Genomic DNA, 24486 nt, shown 5'->3' with positions numbered 1-24486 from the left:
TAGATAAAAACAAAGCTTTGCTTACGACGTAATGTCTCTGAGCTCTTATTGCACAAAGTCATGAATGACTAAAAGAACTCCACGCATGTTGTCTGAGAGTTGGAGGTGATAGCGCCAATGGGGACAGTGGGGGTGGATGAATTGACGTTTATTCCCCTTAAAAGTAAACATTTTTTTTTACACACAAATGCAGATACGTCTGTTCAGACTTAGAAACATGATTCTTGGCCAAATTTTGATGACCTGCAAACGTTTTCCCGTATTCTCACATTTATTTTCCTGGCGTGTAGCAAGGGGAGAGTAGTTTAACGAAAATTATGAAAGGTAGGAGGAGCTGATAGAGTGGCGTACCTAAGGTATTTGATGCCTACAGTGCGGCAGCCCTTTGGTTCCATCGAAAACAAAAAAAACCTACATAAAACAATTTTTTTTCCCAACGTGTATTTCAGAAGTCAGTGTTTCTCAAACGTTTACCAGTGACACTGCCATACCAAACAATCTATTTGTGGGCATCTCCAATCTACCCAATCAACAAGGAGGAGGCCTCGGTAAACGTTTTAAGTTCCACCGGAGCCAAGGCGCCAATCGTTTGAGCTGCAGGAATGCACTATATCGGCGTCCATTGCGCACTATTCTTTAAAAAATGAACGATGTGTGAGGAACACTATTTGAACTGTCTTTCATTTCGTTCGCTGGCTGTAAATTAACATTTTATTTTGGGATGCGGGAGTTGTCCATTCTACGGACATGACCTGCCCATCGCAGTTGAGACATCACAATTGTGTGGATCTAGGACTAACAATGATCGTCAAATTTTATAAGTAAAAATAAAAAATTCTTTATTAAAAAAACAAAGCTTACCTCTGGGGAAAAACTCCGCACTCAATAATGTTGAAGTTGTTTATATATCAAACAAAATAAATAATTACCTGTTATTAATTGACTAATTGGTTATTTTTTTTTTATATATTTATTCATGTTTTGTTAAGTGCAATACATAATTATAAAGTTTCAACTTGATCCAAGAATGGCTTTTGGAGAAAAAAGTGTAAATTTATAGAAGGGACCAAACCCTACATATTTAGCCATATCCGTGAATACTGAAAAATTAATTTCCCTTGCTGGTATCAAAACAAAATAATTAATTACCAGTGATTAATTGACTAATTGTCTATGCCAATAAATAATTGTGCAAAGTTTCAACTTGATCCGAGAATGTTTGTGGGAGAAATAGCGTGTACAAACTTTTTACCAGACAGCAAGACAGAGTGAGCTGATATAAACTTTGTTAAAACAAAGAGGGATTCTTTACGTATATAAAACTTAATTTACCAACATGAAAAATAATTCTGCTATGCAAGTCAAGCAATCAAATGATAATAAATCCGACGTTAAACCACGTAATAGCTTCAAAAGGACTTCAACCACCCCAAACTACATAATAATGTAGAGATATAACTAATAATATCCCCTATTGAAAACCAACGCCAAAAGCTAAATCAAATAAATCGAAGTATAATTAACAAAATTTAAGTTAATGCCGAGATCGGGACAATATTTTTCACTTAAGCCTATATAGATCTATGTACTTAGTTTTAGTTTTCATTCTTTTGATTTATTACAATTTATTTTCGTTTCCAAAATATTTTTTCAAACAAAGTACTAGCATGAGCGTTTACATTCCAATTCGTAAATGCGACCTAGTTGCATATTTAATCGTTAAGCTATTTCATACTGTGACCTAGATCTTCAAATAGTGTCTTAGTAATGCTGTGTGCAGGTGTGTCAAACAGAAACAAGATTTCCTTAACGCATGATGAAACACTATAGAAATATTGGGAATTAGATTATTTAAAATGAATTTGTAGAGTCAGTGGGCATGTTTTTGTGTTGATAACGAAATCGTTATTATGATTTAGAAATAAACAGATATAGTCTACATTTCACAATACACCGTCACTCATGCAGGGACCTAAATTCTCGATCTAAACCCAGATTAAGTGTAAGTAGCTAGATCTATATTGATCTTCCTAGGTCTGTAGCAATGTGTATGCAAGTTTAGATCAATATATGTGTTAGTGTGAAGCGCTCGTGTGCTGTGGGGCACTTAGATCTAGCATGGAACTATAGGTCTAGTAATAAATAAATCTCAATTTAAAAAAAAAAAGCTTATTTTTCGTTTTCAATGTTTCAAATTTTTTTTTAAACATCCGTTTTAAATTCATTAATTTATGCTTTAATTGAAGTAGAAAACATCGTCAAATAACTATCAAAGTTAATGATATAGTTATTATTATTTTCAATAGTTGTTGTATTGACTGGATCATTATGTACACAGATTACAGAGTACATTTCTCGTTCCATAGGCTTTGACAATTAGAAAAAATATTCTTGCTATTACAGCATAGAATGGTAGCTTGAATCAGCCAGGAAAACCAACGATTTGGCAGAGTTTACGTCATTGATTAGCATGCAGGACTAGATTGACCTAGAGTCACGCGTAAGACGTAATCATCTTCTTTTTTGAAGTAACATCTGTATTTTATAATGTAAGATACTTAATAGGTATAATTTTGCATAAATTAGGTCTAATATTCTTAATTTAGTGGCCTACTTCAGAAATAAATGAAAATGTGTATATTTTGAGATTTCGGGAGATTTCCAGGAGCTCCTGGTAAATCGACAGGAGGGCGCGGAAAATCTGTTTTAAGTTATAAAATGGTTTAATTTAATAATTTATACACTTTGAATTAGAGCGGGTCCTATGAAAGTTCGGGTCCAATGAAAAAGCGGGTCCTATGAAAGTGCGGGGCCCACTGCGGTCGCATAGGTTGCAGTGGCCTAAGGCCGGCCCTGCAAATAGCGGCGTATGCTACGCCGCCGGTCGACTAGTGACAAATAAAAGGTCAAACTAAGCAGAAGTTCATTGAATCCACGACTGTCCGAAGATGCAACGAGAAAAAGGATTTGATAGGGGGGTGAGCTTATCTTCTTTAAAAGTCTTCTTTTCTTGATAAAGACTTTCCATTCCACAGGAGGTTGCAAAAGAAAAAGAGGAAAAGATACTTGCACACTGTGTGATTGAAAAAGGAGGGGGGGGGGGAGAAACGTTATAATTTGGACCGTTTCATTAATGATGTTGTGACTGGCAACACTATTGTAGACTCCTTGGCTCTCTGTCTGTCTGGGCAAAAGTTTGTACACGTTATTTCTCCCACACCCAATCTCGGATCAAGCTGAAATTTGCACAACTATTTCTTTTACCTGACAAGTCGGACAACAGAATCAATTAAAAAATAAACAATTAGGCTAGTTAATTAACTATTAGTAATAAATTAATTTCATTGGAATCTCAAATAAGGGAAATAAAAAGTACGTGACTGAAGTGGTGGTAGGCCTATAAGCTGAATTAGTCCCCTTTATATAAGCGTGCCGTCTGAGGCTTAATGAACACAAACATGAAATAGAAACAATAGATAACTAAACAATCTTCCATGCTCATACTCTTCGCTAGTAGAGTGGTTACCGCGTTGGCTTAAGAAGCCTGAGAAGTTTGAATTCAGGTCGTTCCCCCTTTTTAAAAAAAATGCATTTAAAAAGCGATCATCCAGATACCCCGTTCTTTCTCCCCCTTTTCAACTAATCCAGACAAGTGATAGGGTCATAGCGTATTGAGAACGCTAAAAGCATGAAATTGAACTAAATAAAAAACGATTGGTAAAAATAATATTTCTAATCGCACTGATTTATTATTGTTAGTCTAGATCGGTACGTGAAGTTTTGGCGCCGACGTTTTGGCGACCGGACGTTTTGGCGCAAGCCGTTTTAGCGAGGGACGTTTTGGAGCGAGATATCATTTAACGATAATTTAATAAGCACGTAGCGTAGCTTTTATAACAATGTTTATTTCACTCTACCATAATATTGCATGTATAGTATGAATTTTAACACCGTTCAGCGAATTGTTTTTTTTAATTATAAAGGTTTTGCTTATTTCATGAATATATGGCTGCTTGTTTCATCTGACAAAAAATATGCGAAAGAAATTGGCAGATGAAAATCTTATTCCAATGTAGGGCCTACAACAATGATCCAGAATTTGCTTTGGCAGCTAGAATGATAGTTGCATTAGCATTTGTTCCCATCGGGGACTTAGATATGGCTGTTGAAACTATAGCAAATGAGCTGCCTTTACATCTTACTCCGATAATCAACTGGTTTGAGGACACTTATATTGGACCACAGTAGAACTCGACGATGTGCTCCTATGTGGTCTGTCTATTAGAGAACACTAAATGGAGATAATCGAACAAACAATTTTGCGGAAGCAGCACATCGGCGACTACAAGCCGAGTTTGGAATGAGCCACCCAACCATATGGAAATTCATTGATGGAATACGAGCTGTCCAGAAAGGCCGTGACCTTAAATATAAACAATATATCCGGGGAGACCAGCCGCCTTCTAAACGAAAAAAAGTATATTGACTCAGACAAAAGAATCAATGTAATTGTACAAACTTATCAACGAGGAACATCATTGAATACCTCAAGGGACTTGCACACAGCTTTTTAATGAACCCTTGAATTCCAGCGACTTAGGCAAATAACCATGGTGTCTATGTATACTTAACTTAAAGTATTTTGAGAAACATGGTACAAGTATTATATTTTTACTTATTATTAGCAAGTGTTTGGTATGTATAGCTGGAGATACCATACAGTCATTAAATAAACCAATGTTAATGTAAACAAATAATTGCATAAATTTTTAGTCTACCATCGTTTCATTTTGTTTTTGATTTTTGTTTTTAATTTTAAAGTAATATCTTAAAAAACTTTTATGAAAATAAAAGTGTGCCTCTTAATAAACACACATACACAAGCCAAAATGTTTATTAAAGAAAATGATGTGAAAAACAAACACACATTTACATTTAGTACGTGAAAAATATGTCTTAGCACAAACACTCATGCAAAACATAGATATGAATAATTCTTTTAAAAGAAATAATACAATAAACGTACATAATGCATTTCGCGCCAAAACGTCCCGTCGCCAAAACGGCTCGCGCCAAAACGACCTTCGCGCCAAAACGGCGGCGCCAAAACGTCCTGCTTCGAGTCTAGATCTATTACAAATTTAATCTAATCGATACACATTAATAAAAGCTTTTTTTTTCCCATTTCCCCCACTGTATTTTGCTTGTTACCATTTGTTTTGTTTAGCCCAATTTTGCAATGTGCTATGATCCTATCACTTGTCTGGACGGTTGGGATTGGGAAGGGAGGGTGGAAAGAAGGTGGGTATCATTTCATGTTACCGTGATCGCTTTTTTTTTTTTAACGCATTAAAAGAAACAAACAAACTTGTTCACTCAGGGCTCAAGGTTCTTTAAGAAGACTTGTTCAACTTATACCACCAAATCTTTTAAGTATGATTTCTTTCCCCTTGTTCTATACCAAGCAAAATAATTAATTACCAATTGTTATTTTTTTAAAAAGTGATCCTTATTTTGTCAGGTAAAAGAGATTGTGCAAAATTTCAACTTGATCCGAGATTGGGTGTGGGAGATATAACATGTATAAACTTTTTACCAGACAGACACAGACTGACAGAGTGAGTTAATATGAGCATTGTAAAAAACTAAAAGTGCTATTGAAAATCTGATTTCCCCATCGTCCGAATAATGCTCAGAAAGTGCATTTGATATTCTAAATGAGAATTCCATACACTAAAACAAATTCGTACAAATTTAATGCTCCTTCTTTCCTAGCGCCATTAAAGAATGGAGTGGGTTTACTGAATCAGCTAGGAAAACCAACGATAGAGCAGAATTTAATTCAAGTCAATGATTAACATGCATGACTATATTGACACATGAAATTCGTAGGTAATTATTATTATTTTTTTTTGTTGAAGTAACCTCTGTAATATATAGGCTAAGATAAGAACCTTTTGTTTAAAAAAAAATATACAAACTGAAATTTTGTAAAATAAACATACTGTTATACTTTTGTTTGTATCTGAGAAAAATTAAAATAACTAGACTCCACTAAAGGCCTAGACTAATTTATAATATAGGATACAATTCATAGACCTACTAAAAACAGGCCTTCTAAATTAAAATAAGACGCACGTGAAAGGGCCTAAATCTAAACAAATTTAGAAATAATAAATATACTACTACTACAGCGAAATAATTATGCATAATCCAGGTCTTTGGTTTGATGATGTATCTTACATAGCAAAGAAGAGTATGCCAATCTTAATAGATATTAATACATTTAGTTTAATATTAATGCAAATAAAAGAAACGTTGTGTAAGTCATATAGGCTATATATAAGTCCATATCTTAACGTAATCTTATTGCTAAGAGAGAAAAAAAAAAGAACAAATAGGCTAACGATGCAGTGAAAAAGTTTTGATTTGCTTGCTAGATAGGTTATCACTATATGCTTTAATTTAGATACCAATAATGATAACCCCAATTAATATACAATATTAAAACATATCAAAAGGTTCTTTTGTTCTTAAACATTGTATAGCTCTGGACTTGGTCTTTCATCACGTGTGAAGCTAATGCTAAGTTATTCTGTTGGTTAATTTTTCTTTTTAATTGATAGAACATTTGACTACATACAAAATGTCCAGCAGCAGCGTAGACAGAGAGCTTAGTGTATCAATGGACATCATTAAACTTCAGGAAAAACTACTTCAGAATTCTTTGGCTGTTGCAGTAAGCATAGAGTCTCTCGATAGTCAAGGTGGGTCTATATTTGTTTCAAATATAGATATAGATTTTATATCTAAAAGCTGTTATGCCTCTATTCGAGCTAGTATTGATTTGTTATATATCGTAAATCCGCTCACCCAGAGAAGGACGATTAAAGTTAAACCTTAGATGTAAGACTCATGTTCTTAGATTGTACGCTTACTTTGTAAGAAAAATGTCTTTGAGACAAATTGAAGGAAATTTTCTCTCTTTTGTCCACTCTGCGTTGGTCAATTAAAATGCTCTTTTGATTTTATTATTATGCCCGAAAATGCAGGCCAGACCACCATAACCTTTGAGCTACGTACAGTATTCTTTTGAAAACCCTTAAATTTAAATATACGTTGTTCAAGGGCTCAAATCTTATACTCGCCGTCATTCCCAGCCGCCATGCAAGAGGCTAACGCTAAATAATCTTCCTATCTGAAGGAACATTCGAGAAGAACGTGCACGAATCATAACTGTTAATGGAGGAGAAACTTGCCACCTTTCTGCTAGACGTGTTTTAATTAAGGTTTGTGTACTTCATTAAACCAGGACATAGTCATCTTCTTTTTTTGAAGTAACGTCTGTTACGATAAGGAGACATGAAGAGTTGATGTTAGATATAGATCTACACATGGCAGTAAACAACTGAGAGTCAGTGAGAGAATAATATTGCCACACTTAAGACCTGCCGGATAGAGGATACGATTCCAAAAAGAAGATATGTCTCCCTTTTGCAAGAAGTTTGACAAGCTTACAAGATCTAGTGTTTTAGTCAAGATCATATAGACTATATCTATAGTCTATGGTCAAGACCAATGGCATCACAAGGTACTTGTGGTCCCAGCATGGAATTATACTAAATTATAGTTCCATGGTCCCAGATTAAAGAATATGATAGCTCCCTCCCCCCACCCTAGAATACGGCTTAGAGCTCTTTTCACTTTGAAGAACACAAAGTAACTTGTGTTAACACCATAGACATTTATAAATGTCTAGGGTCCATGGTTACATTTTATAAATCTCTATACTCTATGGTTAACAAATAAGTCTACAATAAAATATGTTCCTCGCAAATCGCACTTCTATAATAGATCTATCATCATAACTTGATGACCACCTTGTAATGTATGACACAATATTGAGTGTCCTATAATTTATACTTCCCCTATTGAATTATACAATTATAGATCTAATATAAATAATAAATAAGTAATATTAAATATATATAATTAATTAATTATAATATTATATTATTATTAAAATATTAAATATTAGATCTAATCTAGTCCTAGATGTCTAGTATTATTACTAAATATTAGTAATAATTTAATAATAATTAATATAGATCTAGTCTAATAATACTAATAATATAATAATATAATAAAAATAATAGAGGTCTAGATCTGTACACATGAAAATGCGCAGGACAAATAACTATAAAAATGTCTATATACTAGATAGATCTAGTCTAGATTATAGATAATAGTCTTTAATAGATCTAATTAGATTGCTAGATCTAGAAATCTAGACTCTTATTTTATAATCTTCTTTTTTGAAGTAACGTCTGTAATATAACTAAACTGACTAAAGATAAAAAATAGGATTTTGAGCCAAGTCATATATCTAGTTAGGAGATTCTAAGATCTATATTTATAATTTAAATCATAGATCTATCAATTATCATCATATCATCATCCTGATCTAGATAAATCTAGATTCTAGGCCTAGGATGGCTGCCTGGTTGTGCTGTTTGCGCACTGGACTGTTGTTTGGATTTATCGATGGTCCCTGGTTCAAACCTTGCCCACTCCCATCCCTGTTGTCCTGCGGGAGGTTTGGACTAGGAAGTAAACTATCTTCAACTCTGAAGGAACATCCGAAACATGTAAAACATTTTACAAACAAACAGGTATAATTGTTTATACAAGTCTGCAGACTTGTACTCTCAGATATGAAATCTTGAAAAATTACTCTTTGATTGTTATTCCATCAATCATCGATCAATGGTAATAACTAAACTAAATAATAGCATAAAATAATATTAATCTAATCAACATTCTTTTGTCTTGAATGGTATCAAAACTTATTTAGAGATAGAGTAGATCTATAGACTAGGCCTAAATGAAATGCTTTAATAAATGACATATTAAAGTCTGTATTTGTATTTGTTACATACCCTGGTGTATATTCAGTGCACAATGTAGCTACAAGTTAAGACCATCCCAGTTGCATACATTATTCACTTAATAAATTCACAATAACATGCTATAACTTCAGGTCATGTTTTTAATGCATCTTATAGGTTAATGTATTTTTGTGTGTGTAGATGACAGCATTGCTATGGGAATTTCTCAAGGTGAGAAAAAAAGCTGTCAAGATAAGCGGATACATTTCTACAGCAATGTCACTCAGAATTTGTCAGAGCTTGATAAAGTGTTAAACTGTGATAAAAACAAAAGAACTCGCATCATTCTAGTGGTGGACAGGAGTGGCTCCATGTCTGGTAATCCATTCTCCCAGGTAAGCCTGGCGGCTTTATTAGACTACAGATCCCAAACTTTAAAAAAAATGTTTGATTTTAATTTATGTTAGTTGAATACTTCTATTGATATAATAGTGATAATTAAAAAGATAATACTTTAATTTTTTGTTTCTATATTGTTACGATCTTCTCAATCAGGCCTTCTGTAAATACTACTTAACACAGCACATCTAATACAAGAACTTGACAACAAGAGTTTCAAGTAACAATGTGGCGGTTTAATAACAAATTACATTGACAGCCAATTCAACACTTTATCAGCTTCACTAACTTCAAATGCTTTAACACAATAAAACTGCCTACTAACACTACAAGTCTTTCTCTAGCTCGTACAGCTACATTTTTGAGGACTCATAAGGTACCACACGGCCCTTACTGCCTTTTGTCCTGGACTCAACTGTCCTTTTTAACACACTGTCTCTCGACCGTGAAGGCTTTCGGTCACATGACCATAATACTGGTCATATTTGCGTGTACTAGCAGTAATATCCCTTGTTCAACAGCTGTTGACCTGTGTGATTGGCCTGAGTTGTTTGTATCAGTAGGCTGCACATACATTAACCCTTTCGGTCCACCACTGGAGTTACAACAATATATTTAATTTTTAAGAATACTTTATTAAGATAAAAATTAATTAGTAGAAAAATATGTTCATTCCATCATGAAAAAAAAAGAGCCTTGTAACAATACATTATAACATTTATCAAAATTTGTTTAATTTTAATCTTGTTTATTTATGTTTACTATCATATCTTATGAATTACAGATATTTCTTCAAAAATAAAATCATTAAAAAAATCCCTCTGCTCAGCCATGTATTGATTTAATTGATCATGTTGTTTTGTTTAATATTTTTACTAAAATCAAGTAGGCCTACAAGTTCTTTTGTTAGTGTAACAAAAGGTTTCATTTGTAAAGTAATTAAAAGAACAGCAACACACACAAAGAAAATAAGTGATAATAAAAAATGTATTAAAGCATTATCTGCTTTTCAAAAGACTAAATAAGAGTGTACTATTTCACATCACTACTCTAGCCCGTTTCCTATTCAGTGGGAAAAACTGCAGTACAAAGGGAAGCTGTGTAATTACCATAACATAGTGTTGAGCCAAAAGTTTTGATTTAGTGTCACACAAAATCTTACAATTTTTACTTTGATTATATCCTTCATATGAGGACTGTAGGCCTACTGAATCCAGCTAGATCTAACATAGGCTTATAAAGTTTAAGTTGGATGGTAATTGTTTGGTCTCATAACACAGTTGGCTACGAATACTATTGAATTTTCAGTCTACTTGAACTATGATATATACCCAATTAAGTTCTAAAATGGAAAATGTACTTATGAACTTATTTGGATGATGTAATAAATGTTGTTTTCTATTTCAGGTAAAGAGTGCATTAACAGAAATTGTTAGCCAATGTTTGAATAACCCAAACCAAATAGCTGAAATTATTTTGTATGCAGAAACTGCAGAGACAGTATCTTTTACAGCAGAGAATTTTAAAGAAGCCATTTCAAATCTAACTGCTTTTGGATCTACAAGTTTTAAAGCAGCTTTTGATGCAGTTGATGTCCTCTTAAACAAGACTAAATGTAAAATATTGCATGCTACATTTTACTGAACATTGTTTTTGTCCTAAATTTTTTAAATATATAATTCTTATTCCAAACTGTATAGTATGAACAATTATTATATCTGATAAATTTCCTATTTAAAATTAGCAATGAAAGGAAGTTCAAATTATCTCTATTTTTACTGAAAATATTCTATAACATTATGCTTGTTTTTGTTATTTTCAAATCTAGGTGAAGCATATGATTCAACAGTTATATTGTTCATGACAGATGGTGTTGATACCATTTCACACCAGAGCAAAGCTAATGAATATGCTAAAAAATGGTCAAAGTCTTTAAAAGCTTTTTCTCACCCAATCACAGTTCATGCAGTTGGTTTTTCTAAAGGTAACTATTTTCATAGATTTTTTTTTTTGAGTACAATGTAAATTTTTAATATGGTAGATCAGATTCTACTTTTATCTTGAATAATACAAATTTACTTTTTTTTCTTTAGATCATGATTTGCAATTTTTAACAAAAATCGCCAATGCTGGATCATCACAAGGTCTATATAGATACTGTGAACCTGGTGATGGTCCAGAAGCTCTCAGAGACAAGCTTGAAGAATTGTTTGATTATGTTAGTGTTAGGTAAATTCAATCAGCTTTCTGCAAGTTATTTTTAAAGGTTGAAAAATCCCAAGACTTTACCTTTACTTTTTCTATTTGCCTGTAGTGATGGTCTGCCTATAAAGTTTATTGTTCATCTGGAAAACCCTCAAGATCATTTGTTATGTGTTGATCATCAGTCTGAATTCATAGATGGTGTAATCAAACAAACTGAAAATAATGGATATTTTGGTGAGAAGTGGTTTAAAAGGACATATTTGTTCTTTTTTATTTCTTTGAGCAAAATAGGAACTAAAGATATATATTTTTTAACAATATTAAAACCTTTTGATATATGAAATAGTATTTGTTTAATTAAAATATTTCATCTACTTTGTAAGAATAATGTTAATTTTCAATTTTTAATTTTTTTGCCTATAGTTGATGATTTATTTATTTTCTTTTTAGAGTATCATGCCTCTGGTGATTGTTGGGTTAATTGTGACAGTTCAAGCAATGATCTGAAGCTATCATTAAGCATAGAACTAGTTCTCAAAAAGGTAACTCCATTTTCTACAACAACTTTCATAGAGGTTTCATATGTTAATGCTGTTTAACAAATTGAGTACAAATGAACAATCTAAATTATTGTATTAAGCACTAATTATATGTTGACACTCCAAGGCCTAAGAAAGTTTCATGTGCTCTTTCTCCAGAATAAATGCAAATATACAATACAAATTCCTTGTTGTATTGTAGACATTAAATACATAGTACACAAAGATGTGGGCCCAGTTGCAGTATGGAATTTGAATGTAATGTCTAGAGATATCGATATACTTACAACCCATTTAGTGGATGTCATAACAGATAGAAAAGGTAAGCTATATCTCACTATCTTATTTCTAAATTCTAAAAAATATCTTCCTTTTTGTGGAGGAGAATCATGTTTAAAAATAGTCAATAGTTATTCATTTCTTTCTCAAAGAATTATAATAAACAAGATGAGGACTAAAACCTAGAGAACTTTAACATTGTAAACCAAGTGCTCATATTTCCAAGCCATTGTTAAATGTGTCATTTTATTCATAGTGATATAGGCCCACATTTTTTTTGGTTCTGATTCTACTTTCCTTTGCCTATTTTTTGTCAAATGATACATAACCAAAAAAAAATATTTTTTAAGAATATAGCAGTTGAAGACTTCGTCCTTTGTTATTTTTTTGTCTTATGTTGAAGATATAGATCAACCATTAGTCTTTAGAAATAGCCAATATTACAATATTAGTCAATTCTGAGAAACTGAGCCTCTAAGTGAATTATTTATTTACAAGTTTAACATTTTGTAAAAAAAAATATTTTTTTTATTTCAGATGTTTTTAAATTAAATGAGAGACTAAATTATTTTCAAAACAAAATGTCCAAAATTGAAGTTTTTAAACCTGGATATGATAAAGAAACAAGGGCAATGATAATGAGCAAACTCAAAGATATTCAAGGGAAGGTAATTATTATAATACTTTGAAATCCACACATTATTATACTTGTACAAAATTTCAATGAATAATGTTTGATGATAGAAATGTAACATTTGCTTGTACAGCTCAACAAACTGCATGGAATGGTAGCTCAGTACTTGAGAGGAGAGACTCAAGGAGTGTCCCTTTTGGCTCGAGTCCAAGATCTGCGCTATGAAGCTCAGGTTAGTAATAATTTTCTTTTTTTTTTGTTTCTAAGTTTCAAATCAAATTATAATTTCAAGTGAATTGTTGAAGAAGAAGAGTTCCCTTGTAACTTAGTTATATGACTATGTTTTGAAATCTCAGTAAAATATAATTTTTACAAAAGAAGATTGTCAGTGCAATAGTTTCTGATATAACATAGAAATTTAAAAAAATACAAATAATGGTACTAAATATTAAATGCAAATAAATATTTTATTGGGTACAAAAATAACACTTTTTGGCTTAAGTAAAAAAAAACGTTTGTAGTGTATTCTGCTTTATTTAATTTGTAGTCAATAAGCTTTGCCAAGTTCCTTAGTTTACATTTAATTAACTTTTAAGACCTTTCACATTGAAAAGAATCTATGTATTGTAGTGCAATAAATGCAGTTTGTCTGAGGTAATGAGCTAAATTACTATTATGTTTTGTTTTATATTTTTGATTATATTTTTATTATTCAATGAAGTTTAGTAAAGTAAGGAGACAGAGAATGATGGACAGGAGAGTTGCTAAAAACTTCAACATCATTAAGTCAGATGCCACTAATTGCTCAACTGTGTCAGAGGAACAGCTAAAAGAACTGTCAGCCGAGGCCTTAGGATTCTACTTCTGTATTCTGTCCATGTGTGATGTGAAGGACATCCTGATAGATAACTCAAGCATGGACAATGCACTGGGCCTAGGACTGGCAGTTACCAGACCAGAACATGCTGTTGATAATCCTACATCTGTAAGATTTTGTTTTTATAAAAAAAAATGGAAAACAAAAAGTTAAATCTAAAAATTTGTTCAGCCTGTGAATCTTCAAGTTTCTTAAAAAAGTGACATTCATTTTTAATTTGTAAAGTGTTTTAGGCCTATTATTAATATTTTTATCTTTAAGTAAGGATAAGTATGTCTAAAAAGTCAATAAAAGATCTAAAACTGTCTTCCTGTAAGCTACTAGCTTTACTTCTCAAATTGAATGGGATTGTTTTTGGCTGTCATTATTTCTTGAGTTTTGTATCACTCTATATATTAACTTACCCCCTCCCCTCTCCCCTAGCCAAAAAAAAAAAGCAGGTGAGGTAATACTATCTTTTCCATGAATGATGGTCTTCATGTTTGAAATATAGCTTTTGATTCCATAACTTATGGATGCATATGTAGGCTAAATTATACAATGACCCACAGTTTACTTGTATATTAGGTGGCCGTTACCATGAGGTTTATGGTCAAGTGTTCAGTTGTGATGTGTGGCTAGTATGACTGTCTTAATAAATGTCAGGTAGTTATTATTCATACTTAAACATGATTAGCCATAACCACAAGAAATTCCACACTTGTGAGCTTAAAGTAGTTTATCCATTAGTCCTTCATTTCTCTTGAGATTATATTACCAGCTATTGCTTTGTAGGCTAGAGAAAAAAGAATTTAAATCTTGAGAAAATAAATGTCTTAAAAATTTTAGGTCCTTCTATATATTATTATGCTGTGAAGTCCCCCTGGTCAAAATTGAACAAAGAAGTTCAAAGGGAACATTTGGAAAGGAGTTGAATCAGAGACTATTTTTAATTAAAAGAAAAGTTCCCCTTTCAGACCTTGCGGTCTACAGGGTAGATGACTTCACCAGGGTTCGAACCCCAGACCCCTGTTAGGAATCCAAGCCCTTTAGCGCTCGGCCACCAAGCCTCCCATTTTTAATTAAGAAGATCATAAATCATATTTACATTGTAGTATGCTAACACTGTCTATCTACATAGTAGGCCTATGGTAATACTATATCTACACAATTGTATAATTCTATCAGATACGTATACACAGTATTAGTGGATCGCTGGTGAGCAGAACCTCAGTAATGGATGCTTTAGAGTTTAAGATAAACCTAGATAGTCATTTATCAGCACATGGAGGATTCTCTTTTATGGCCAGTGATGGCAGTGATCTACCTCATGCAACTGTTGGATCTGGAAGGGAACCTATCAATGCTTGGCTACCTCTATACATTTGTCCAGCCCATTGGGAAAGAGTTAAAGTAAGTTATCTAGCAATTATTTATTTCAGTTTAATATGTTTTTCAATCAGCTGTGACTGGTATGTTATTTCCTTTAAAAAAATGCATTTTTTAATTTAGAATTTAAAAAATTTCATATATTATCTCCATGCTTTCTTTTTGAGCCCTAAAAGATATTAATGTAACAAAAATTAACCATTTAAATGTACAGATTTGAAAAAATCTTAAAATATTTGGATTAAAAATGGATTTTAAAAAAGCAAAAAACACAACACATTTTTGGTTAATTCTTAAACAAGGTTTTGCCCTTTTATTAACCTAAATATTTTAAGGCAACATCTAACTGTGTAATAGATGCTATGTAAATATGATTTCCATATAATTTAAAATTAATATTGCTTTTAAAGCACTAGGAAATTTGAACAGACATTAAAATCAGACAATTAAACTTGACTAAGTTCCTCAAAAATAACTCCTGAGGTTTATACTACCATAGAACCACTTACAAATTCTTTTTGAAACTACAGCACTTTGCTATTTCTACATTTTAGAGCTGCCTACGCCCAAGTCTTGGTTATCTTTGTACACTTGACCCTATGGGGTATTCAGATAACCAGCTGGACATCATCTTCATGGCACTGGGTTGTATGATATGCAAGATCCTAGAGTCCAGAAGTGGTGAAAATCAGTTGAAAATTATTTATGCCTTACAGAAAACTTGTCAAGGTGATCACGCTTATACTTTCCTCATCACACATTGAGTGGAATATATCGTCTCATCCTCTCCACCACATAGACATGTTGATACTAAATTAGGATGTACAGAAACACAATTTCAGTTGAAATCATTTTATTTTCAAACATTTTTATAAATATATATACATATATTAAAGTAATAAATGAAAGGGTATTTCAAAAGCTTACATCAACACACTCTGTCTGTCTGATACACATTTTGTACACATTATTTCTCCCACTTCATAGTCTTGTATCAAGTTGAAACTTTTATTCAATTATTCATTGTCCCTAACAAAACATGAATCAATCAAAAAATTAACCAATTAATTAGGGGTAATATTTTTTTATTTTTTTTTTATGTTGATAAAGGGAAACAAATCTTTAAGTACTTAGTGATATGAAGATTTATATGTGCAGCTCTTTCCCTTATATATGAGCTTTTTTGAATAAGGGCATTATAAGGAAGCCACTATTTCATTTTGAACAATAATAAAGTATAATTCACACATTCCATTTCTATTTAAACTGTCATGTATTGGTATTGCATGGAGAAATTTGGTGTCATACAATCATGTCACATGGTATAGCAGGTTAATACAATTCAATCATTGGTGCCTGTAATTAGGTTATAGCTAAAAGGTTTTCCCCAATGTTCATAGAAGAGAGATTTCTTGTAAGAGCTGTTTTGTATTGCAATATTTTGTAGGAGTTGAATCTTCTACCTTTGTATTTGTTCACATTCACCTTCACCTATCCTTGGTCTCTTGGACCATTGGGGCACCATACAAGATCTGTTGACCGTCCTTCTCCATTCTTCTGTGTTGTTTGCCTTGGACAGAATCTCCCTCGTTAGCAGGCCCATCCATTTCTTTATGTTGTCTTCCTTTCTCTGTCTGCCTCTTCTTTTTTTTCCTGGTACTGTTCCCTTAAGGAAGGACTTTGCGAGCCTTGAGAACCTTGTATATCTGACACTAATTAAAGAAATTAAGTTATTTTGGTTTAATGTCTTCCATCAAAAGCATTGATCACAATAGATGGTGTATTCTTTTTTTTCTGCTTGCTAACACTTTGTTCTGAAGAACTAAACATTTTTTACTAAGTAATATTTTTAATCACTTTAATCATATATTTTATTTAGACAAAGTAAATACTATATCATTCCAAAGTGTATGCTATTGTTTCATGTAAACTAACTTCACTCACAGCTTGCATGACAGAATATAATCTAACAAGTCAAATAATTGATACTGTGAACAACTTTCTGCTAAGTCCAATGGGAAGGTTTCGTCATGCTGTTCCAAGTTTGCAGACTTTGATTGGCTACCTAGTGTCACTTCCTGTTGCTACTACAAGAGATCTTCTTGGTTACACTGAAGGTAGCATTAATTTGCTTTATACTTAGAAGCTATCTTCATAAGGACTATAGTATTTGGTACAGTGCATTTGTTTGAAATATACATTTAAGGTCTTGAAATTAAAAACAAATAAAATAACTATTTTAACTTAATGCTTTATGAAAATGTTTTTTCAGTTGATGAATTTTCAAGTCTTTCTAAACTTTGGGTGGCCTTTTTGTCTGAGGTGTTACGAAGAGCCAGTGGTTCTTCACCAGAGCTTCATGCTAATGAAAATGTCATCTTGAGCCTTTTGAATTTGATTATAAATGGTCATCAGGATCAAAGTAAGTCAGTCATATCATTTAACAAATAACAAATATTTGTAGTATTGTGTGAAAAGTTTGGAAATAAATATATTCAAATCTTTAGGTTTATTTGTTTATTTTTTTTTATATTCAGGGTACACAGTAAAATAATTTTAGTGTTTTAAACCATTTTTTTGTGTTATCAAGAATTTATACTGTCTTTGGAAGAAGTTGGGCTACCATTTGACTACTATAACTAATGTTATAGTCAGTTCTCCGTCACGATAATTATTATATTCCTGCTTTAAAAAATTCTAAAATCATGCAACCTAATATTGAGGCAAGCTTAATAATAGTTGATGCGGTTTTGACATTTATTGAATTGATAGCTGATAATAATATCGTTAATGAAATAAGAATATATACATACATATATATATATATATATATATATATATATATATATATATATATATATATATATATATATATATATATATATATATATATATATGTTGTGACACAGTTACTGTGTGGTCAACCGTGACACACGGTCAAGTGTTGGGTATCGAGAGTTAGGGGACTTGCGGGCAGAAGAGAGGAAGTCAGCTAGTGAAGTTGGAGATCTGTATATAATGTCTGCCGTGTATAATAATAATAATAATAATAATAATCTTTATTGTCCATATGGACATATGTTATGTTGAAATGCTTCACAATTAAAAGACACTTTAAACATAAAGGGACTTGTTTCTTCACTATATATACAAATATTTTATGAAATATATATATATTAAACTCTTGTCATAAAAATAATTCCCTTCTTGTGTATTGATGAAGTTGAGCACTCCACACTATTGCTTGGTTTTAACCTTGGCTTTTAAAGAGATTTTTACTCTGAGAAAATGTGATATTTATGATAATTTTGAGGACATGAGGTTTTGGTGGTCGTTTCAGGGGATGTGTGGATAGCACAATGACCAATCATAACTTTCTCTATGGCAAAAGTCAGGAATTTCCTAAATACAAATTTCTAGCCTCTACCAGGACTCAAACCAAGGCCTTTTGATTAACTTTGCATAGCTTAATTTTTTATTTATATTTTAAATTACTGTTTTAAATTAAAATTATATTTCTAGAATAAAATAATCTTTCCTTGCATTATTTTAATCTAAGTTTTCTTAATATTTTTTCAGAGGCTGGTGTTATTGAACTAAAAGCTAGTGAGATACCAACTTGTGTTTATGTCAGCAGCCTGTGCCATCAACTGGACAGTGAGGAAATGGATGGTACTAAACTAGATATACCAGAGTATGATGCCAGTGCTGGGATGACCACTCCAGATGTTCAAGTGCATAGATCACCTAAAGTAGATAAAGCAATGGCCTTGTGGGCCCAGGCACAATGTGGATACATAAAAGTACAATCAATTTCTAATTTGTTTTTTTTAATATGACTGTTCAAGAAAAACAAAGCATGTATATAATATAATGTTGATGCTAACACACTGAAACTGCATATTATTTAGGCTCTTGAGTGCATAACTACAAATTAATTAGGGTCTTGAGTTAAAATCCTGATGGAGATGGGTCTTGAGAACAATACTGAGTCCATTTTTTAGGTCCATAACACATGAAAGCTGATTGGTCATGTTTTACATCTTATATAAGTTTTTGACATTCCTGAGAAATGAAAATTCTAGGCCAAATCTCCTACAGGGTGGCAGGGAATGATGGCTGACAGAGTTTGACTTTATTGTGTGATGACAGTCCTGGCTGAATATCAACTTTATAAAGAATTGTTAAAGGACATGCCAATGAATTAATTGTACACAGTTGCTTCATAAACCTTCAGATTGAATGATCACTTTATACTATTTTCTTTCTGGTCTCAGGCAAAGCAAAGCAATGAAAAATTAAAAGAAGCTAAGAAAATAGTGAGGCAGTGGGTCACTTTAGTTCGTCAGAAGATTGGTTTGCCTGTAGGCCAGGAGGAAAAAGGTATGTTAATTGAATAATTAAATTTAATTGAAAATGACACTTTTTATTTTGCTTGGAATGCTTTAGAATGAATTTAAACAAAATGAATGCACACACACACTCACACACACTCAAAGGGCAAGAAGAAAAACAACATAAAAACAAAAAACAACATTTTTGTCTTCAATAAATTATTAAAAACAATGTGCAGATGAAAGCAGTGAAACTAAAGCTGTAACAGAGATTGTGGACATGGACACAAAGACTGTAAATACATCAATCCTTGAAGTTGTTGCAAAGGTAACTGTGTTTATCAAAGTAAAAAAGGCAAATTATTAACATTTACAATAATCAATATCTTTTTGTTCTCAAAGCTGATTATGTTTTAAAATCACTTTGTGAAAACTAAATAATTCCTTTCATTTGCAGCTACTTTGTCATTTAACCTCCAAGTGTTTTCCATCCCTGGAGTCAATCATTTCTGGTTTTGGTTTTCTTCATTGCTGGCTAAAACAAGAGCCAACTGAAACAGATGGACCTGATTGCTTACCATCAGAGCAATGGATCCAAGAAATTAAAGCTTTCATGGAACTGACCATCAAAAAACTTAAAGGTCAACCTCTTACTCTGTAGTATTAATTATTAAGGTGATTTGGCATAAATTATAAATTTAATAAACACAAGAAAGATGCATTATCTCCATGTTTCACACAAAGAAAAAAATCACATTATCTGCTTTTTTTTCTTTAAATAAGTATTTGAAGAGCAACATTCCAAAGTTAAGGAACAGGTTGAGGAGCTTATTGCAGTAGTTAGAGCCTCACAGAAAATCATAAATCATTTAGCAGAGCAGGAATCTGAAGGTGCTGTGAATAATAATGTAGAAGTCCAGGAAGAAGAGGAGACTGCAATACAGCCAGAGGCAGAGAGAGAACAGCTCAGAGAACAGACTGTAGCACAGGAAGAACAACAAGTGCTAACAGTAAAAGATACAGAAGCAGGTGAACATAAAAACAACAACCCTAAAAGTAGAAACAATCAACTTATAACTGTGCCCATGTTTCTGTCAGCACTTAATGCTTCAGGAGATCACATTGAGGTAGGAAATTATTTCATCCTTTTTTCAATCCATGCTGTGATCAATGAGGACTGCTAGTAGTTGATTTCAGTTCTATTTTTACTATGCAGTCTTCTGCAATAGCTTACCTCTTTGTTTTGTTTGACATGTTTCGGATATTCCTTCAGAGTTGAAGATAATCTACATCCAACTCCAAATCTCCAGTAGGACAACAGGAGATGGCAGTGGGCAGGGTATGAACCCAGGACCATCAAGAGAATTGAACAACAGGCCAGCACACATAAGTCTTAAACACTTATCCTGCTTGGTTTGTAAGAGATCTTCAGCTGTCTCTTCTGAAGTCACTTCATGCTAGATGTTCTCTTATATGTCAGTTAATGCAAACTGGCACCTGAGATGTTTTTTAAAACAATCAGGGGAAGGGGGCACCTCTGTTATGCCCTCTTCCTCAAGCTCGTCAGGAAAAAAAACCTTTGATTCCTTATTCAGGATAGGTGCCCTACCCAGCACAGCTGACAAACAGTGAACATTTAACCTCTACCCTTTCCTCACCATCATTACCGTATAGTAGATTGACCTTTTTTTTTATCTTACTGCACTTTGTAATTTGATGTCTGTATGTATCTTAAATTGTGTAGGTTACCTTTTTTTTATTTTATGAAACCGTCAAGATCATCAGGAACATTTTTGTATCTCTAAATTTTCAGCTGATAAGAGCAATGCTATGTCAAGCAGTTTCAGCTCCTAGCAATTCACAAGCAAGAGATGCAGTTGATTCTGGAGAGTTCTTAGATTTATCTCAACCAGGTAGGCTAATAATTGAATAGCAAAAAATAAAAACATAACAGAATAAGTGTTAGTTTGTTATAAGATTCTTTAACAAAGCACATTTTCATATCCAGGTAATGCACACAATTATTTAAGCAACTTTAAAAAGGACTTTGACAAAAGAAAAAAAGCTGCAGCTAAAAAGATGGCAGAGAAAGCAGCTTGGGAAATTGGCAATATTTGCATGCTTCGAGCTGAAACACTTTGGTCTTTTGTAGGTAAGATTTATTTCCTTCCTCTGATGAATATTTACCATTAAAATTAAGATACATTTGCTTTCTGTAGAACTAGAAATGTTCATTTATTAAATAAAATTGTCTAAATATATTTTTGTTTAATTTATAACTAAAACAGAACTTTGTAAGTTTAAACGAGTAAGTTTAAATCTTTTTTTGGAAATCAATTCAAATCTATAGGGATTTATAATTGTTTACATAGATTTTTAAATTAAGATTTTTAATAACAGATTAAGAAAAGTTATGGTCTCATACAGTTTTACTTTTAAAAAAACAATCCTGAAGAAACATTTGTCAACAATATTATTTTGGCATTAAGTCAATCAAAGCAATTTGACCTAGCTAGAAAAAAGTAGAAATATACTTTATGTAAAAAAATAACATTTGCATTGTTATTTATGGCAATGGCTATTCACCAGGTTACCTTCTGAAAACCCACAAAGAAAGAGGTGAAGGCTTCAGTGCATTAATCAATTTTATTCTGGAGTGCCCTGGAGTTGAAGGATTTCCTTTGTTGGCAGAGAAAGTATTGATACTTTTACTTGGTAAATATCAGGATTGTGTTGTGTTTGCCAGAGGCAATGCCTGGACACCTGATAAAAAACTATCAGCCAGACTGGAGAAAGTGCTTGGTGAAGAGGTATGTTTGATTTCCTTGTGAAATACTTACAGTGAGCAGACATTGTTCAAACTGGAAGACTATGTCTTATAGTACTATGGTGAAATTAATTCCATTTTATTGTTAGCTTGTAAATCTATATAATTGATGATAAAAAGTGAGAGATGATTCGCTGGTCTTATGTTTGAGACCCATGTTAAGGCCTGGTTGTTAGATAAAAGCCTTTCTAACAATCAACGGGATAATGGCGCCTTTGGCCCTGATTCCCTACTGGACTTCATTGAAGATCTTATGTTTTGTATTTCTTTCTTGCTACTTGCTACATTCATCCAAGACTTCACATGAGATTTTAAAATGACAATCTTTCTATAGCAGCCATACGTTTTACTACCCTGACCAAATCTACCAAAATATCATCTCAGGACAAACACAAATTTAGATACAACTATTCAGGATTTTGGTTTAATAGCAGCAGAAAGAAAGAAAAAGATAAGCAACAGGTACAAAAATTGTCCTAGCCAAAACCTTTCAAATGTCACAAGAGTTTTTCATGATTGTGTGACTCTCATTGGAGGAATTAAATAAATTATAAATAATTTCCCCATGCCACAGACTTGAGAATATAAAGATATGTATAAAATAGATCCATATTTTTAGAGATTTTTATATGAATATCATCCTGTAAATGAAAATAGGTACAATTAGGGTTAATAATAGTTCCATACTTGCCAAAAAGTATTTGAAAACTATTGATGTTATAGCAAACTGGTACTTAAAATTCAAGATGAACCAAAATAAAACTTTAACTGAGAATGAAATATACTAAAACTAAAAAAAGCCAAATTTTTCTTTTTCATCATGGAATATCAGCAAAATAGAAACAAAAATATACTTAAATGTGTATGAAAATTTAGTGTAGGCTGGGTGCAAAAGAGCTCTCAGCTCAGCAGCAATAAAGCTGGCTAGAAGAAGAAGAAAAAGAAGAAGAAGTATGAAAATAATTTACTTTTTTTTATGATTATTTATTTATAGCTTATTTTTCACCTCTGCAGACCTGGCGTCATATTGAAACAGAACTTCTCTCCAATGTGCACATTCATGTTTACAGAGAATCTGACATCCCCAACAGACACGGCCACTGCAACTCTAATCCATATATACCTAACAGGATTAGACAAATACTTGGCATGCCACTAATTGAAGAGAATAAGCAAACTTTAAAAAAACGAAATGCTACACAGAAGAAATAATTTTGTTGTCATAAAAGTATTAATTTGAACTAAAGGATAAATTTAGCAAAGTAAATAACATTTCAAGTTTGTGCAGTGTTATCTTAGGGCTCTGTTTAGTAAGACAGTATCATATTTTATACTCTATTAGACTAACTTGACTATGTGACACATCTGTAATTTGAAAGATAAAAAAAAACAATATTCTAAACCAAATATTTCACCAAAATGTTTTAGAAAATATAGGTGTCAATATTTTAGCAAAGTAACCTCAACCTTTTAGATCAGGTTTCATCTTGGATATAGCAAATAGTTTTTAATGTGCTAGAAAATAATGACTCATTAACATGGATCTGCTATTACTTACAAATCTGTTAGATTTGATCATTAATGATTTCTTAAATAATGCCCAGGCATAATGACATCAGAGGCTTGTACTGTCTTCAAATGTAAAATGTACTTTATATGGGAAAGTATGCACATTTGTGATAGAAAGCAAACAAACAAACAAAAAAAAAATTAACTTCCTTTTATCAGTTTTTCTAACATTGTACATTAATGAGCAGAAAATTTGTTAGATATATTTTTTTTAACATTAGTTATTGTAGGTTATTGTAGTATACACGTTTTTTCACATTTAAAAAAAAAAGTATTTTTATGCATTAAAAATTCACAAAGTTTATTATAAATACAAATATATATATTTTTTTTATTGACAACTGGAATAAATATTTATATGTATAACATAGTGGAACTACTATTATTGTCATGGCTTAGAGATATTAAGCTTGCACCGTATAGTTAGATGCAGGTTTTCAGCAGGAGATCTATAGTCTTGCACTCTTTCACTTGGCTGGTAATCTAGTCACCTTGGTCTGGAACATTCTTATATCTAAGAAAAACATCTTGATGGGCACGGTCTATAGGTCAAAAGCTTGAGCATTC

The 24486-nt window shown here is 32.3% G+C and overlaps 1 protein-coding gene across 8 annotated transcripts; it reads left to right on the top strand.

Moving 5' to 3' along the window:
* The first annotated feature begins 1765 nt into the window (after positions 1-1765).
* Positions 1766-24295, top strand: LOC106067554 (uncharacterized). 8 transcript variants are annotated; one of them, XM_056010562.1, is made up of 26 exons: positions 1766-2002; positions 5776-5892; positions 6627-6767; positions 9090-9283; positions 10695-10902; positions 11116-11271; positions 11381-11516; positions 11602-11726; positions 11943-12034; positions 12191-12353; positions 12848-12978; positions 13078-13176; positions 13666-13929; positions 14989-15213; positions 15744-15918; positions 17136-17306; positions 17462-17611; positions 18769-18992; positions 19467-19572; positions 19763-19851; positions 19981-20164; positions 20307-20650; positions 21337-21436; positions 21532-21675; positions 22113-22333; positions 23365-24295. In XM_056010562.1, exons 2-26 carry the CDS (start codon positions 5880-5882, stop codon positions 23560-23562), a joined length of 4053 nt encoding a protein of 1350 aa, XP_055866537.1. In that variant the 5' UTR covers positions 1766-2002; positions 5776-5879; the 3' UTR covers positions 23563-24295. The 8 variants fall into 8 exon arrangements, with proteins under 8 accessions (XP_055866537.1, XP_013082203.2, XP_055866554.1 ...); XM_013226749.2 differs by lacking the exon at positions 5776-5892; XM_056010579.1 differs by lacking the exons at positions 1766-2002; positions 5776-5892 and adding an exon at positions 2363-2500.
* Positions 24296-24486: the final 191 nt, after the last annotated feature.

Source organism: Biomphalaria glabrata, chromosome 1 (genome assembly GCF_947242115.1).
Source record: "Biomphalaria glabrata chromosome 1, xgBioGlab47.1, whole genome shotgun sequence".
Taxonomy (NCBI): domain Eukaryota; kingdom Metazoa; phylum Mollusca; class Gastropoda; family Planorbidae; genus Biomphalaria; species Biomphalaria glabrata.
Note: the sequence above shows the minus strand (reverse complement) of the source record. Positions and strands in the feature narration are given on the sequence as shown.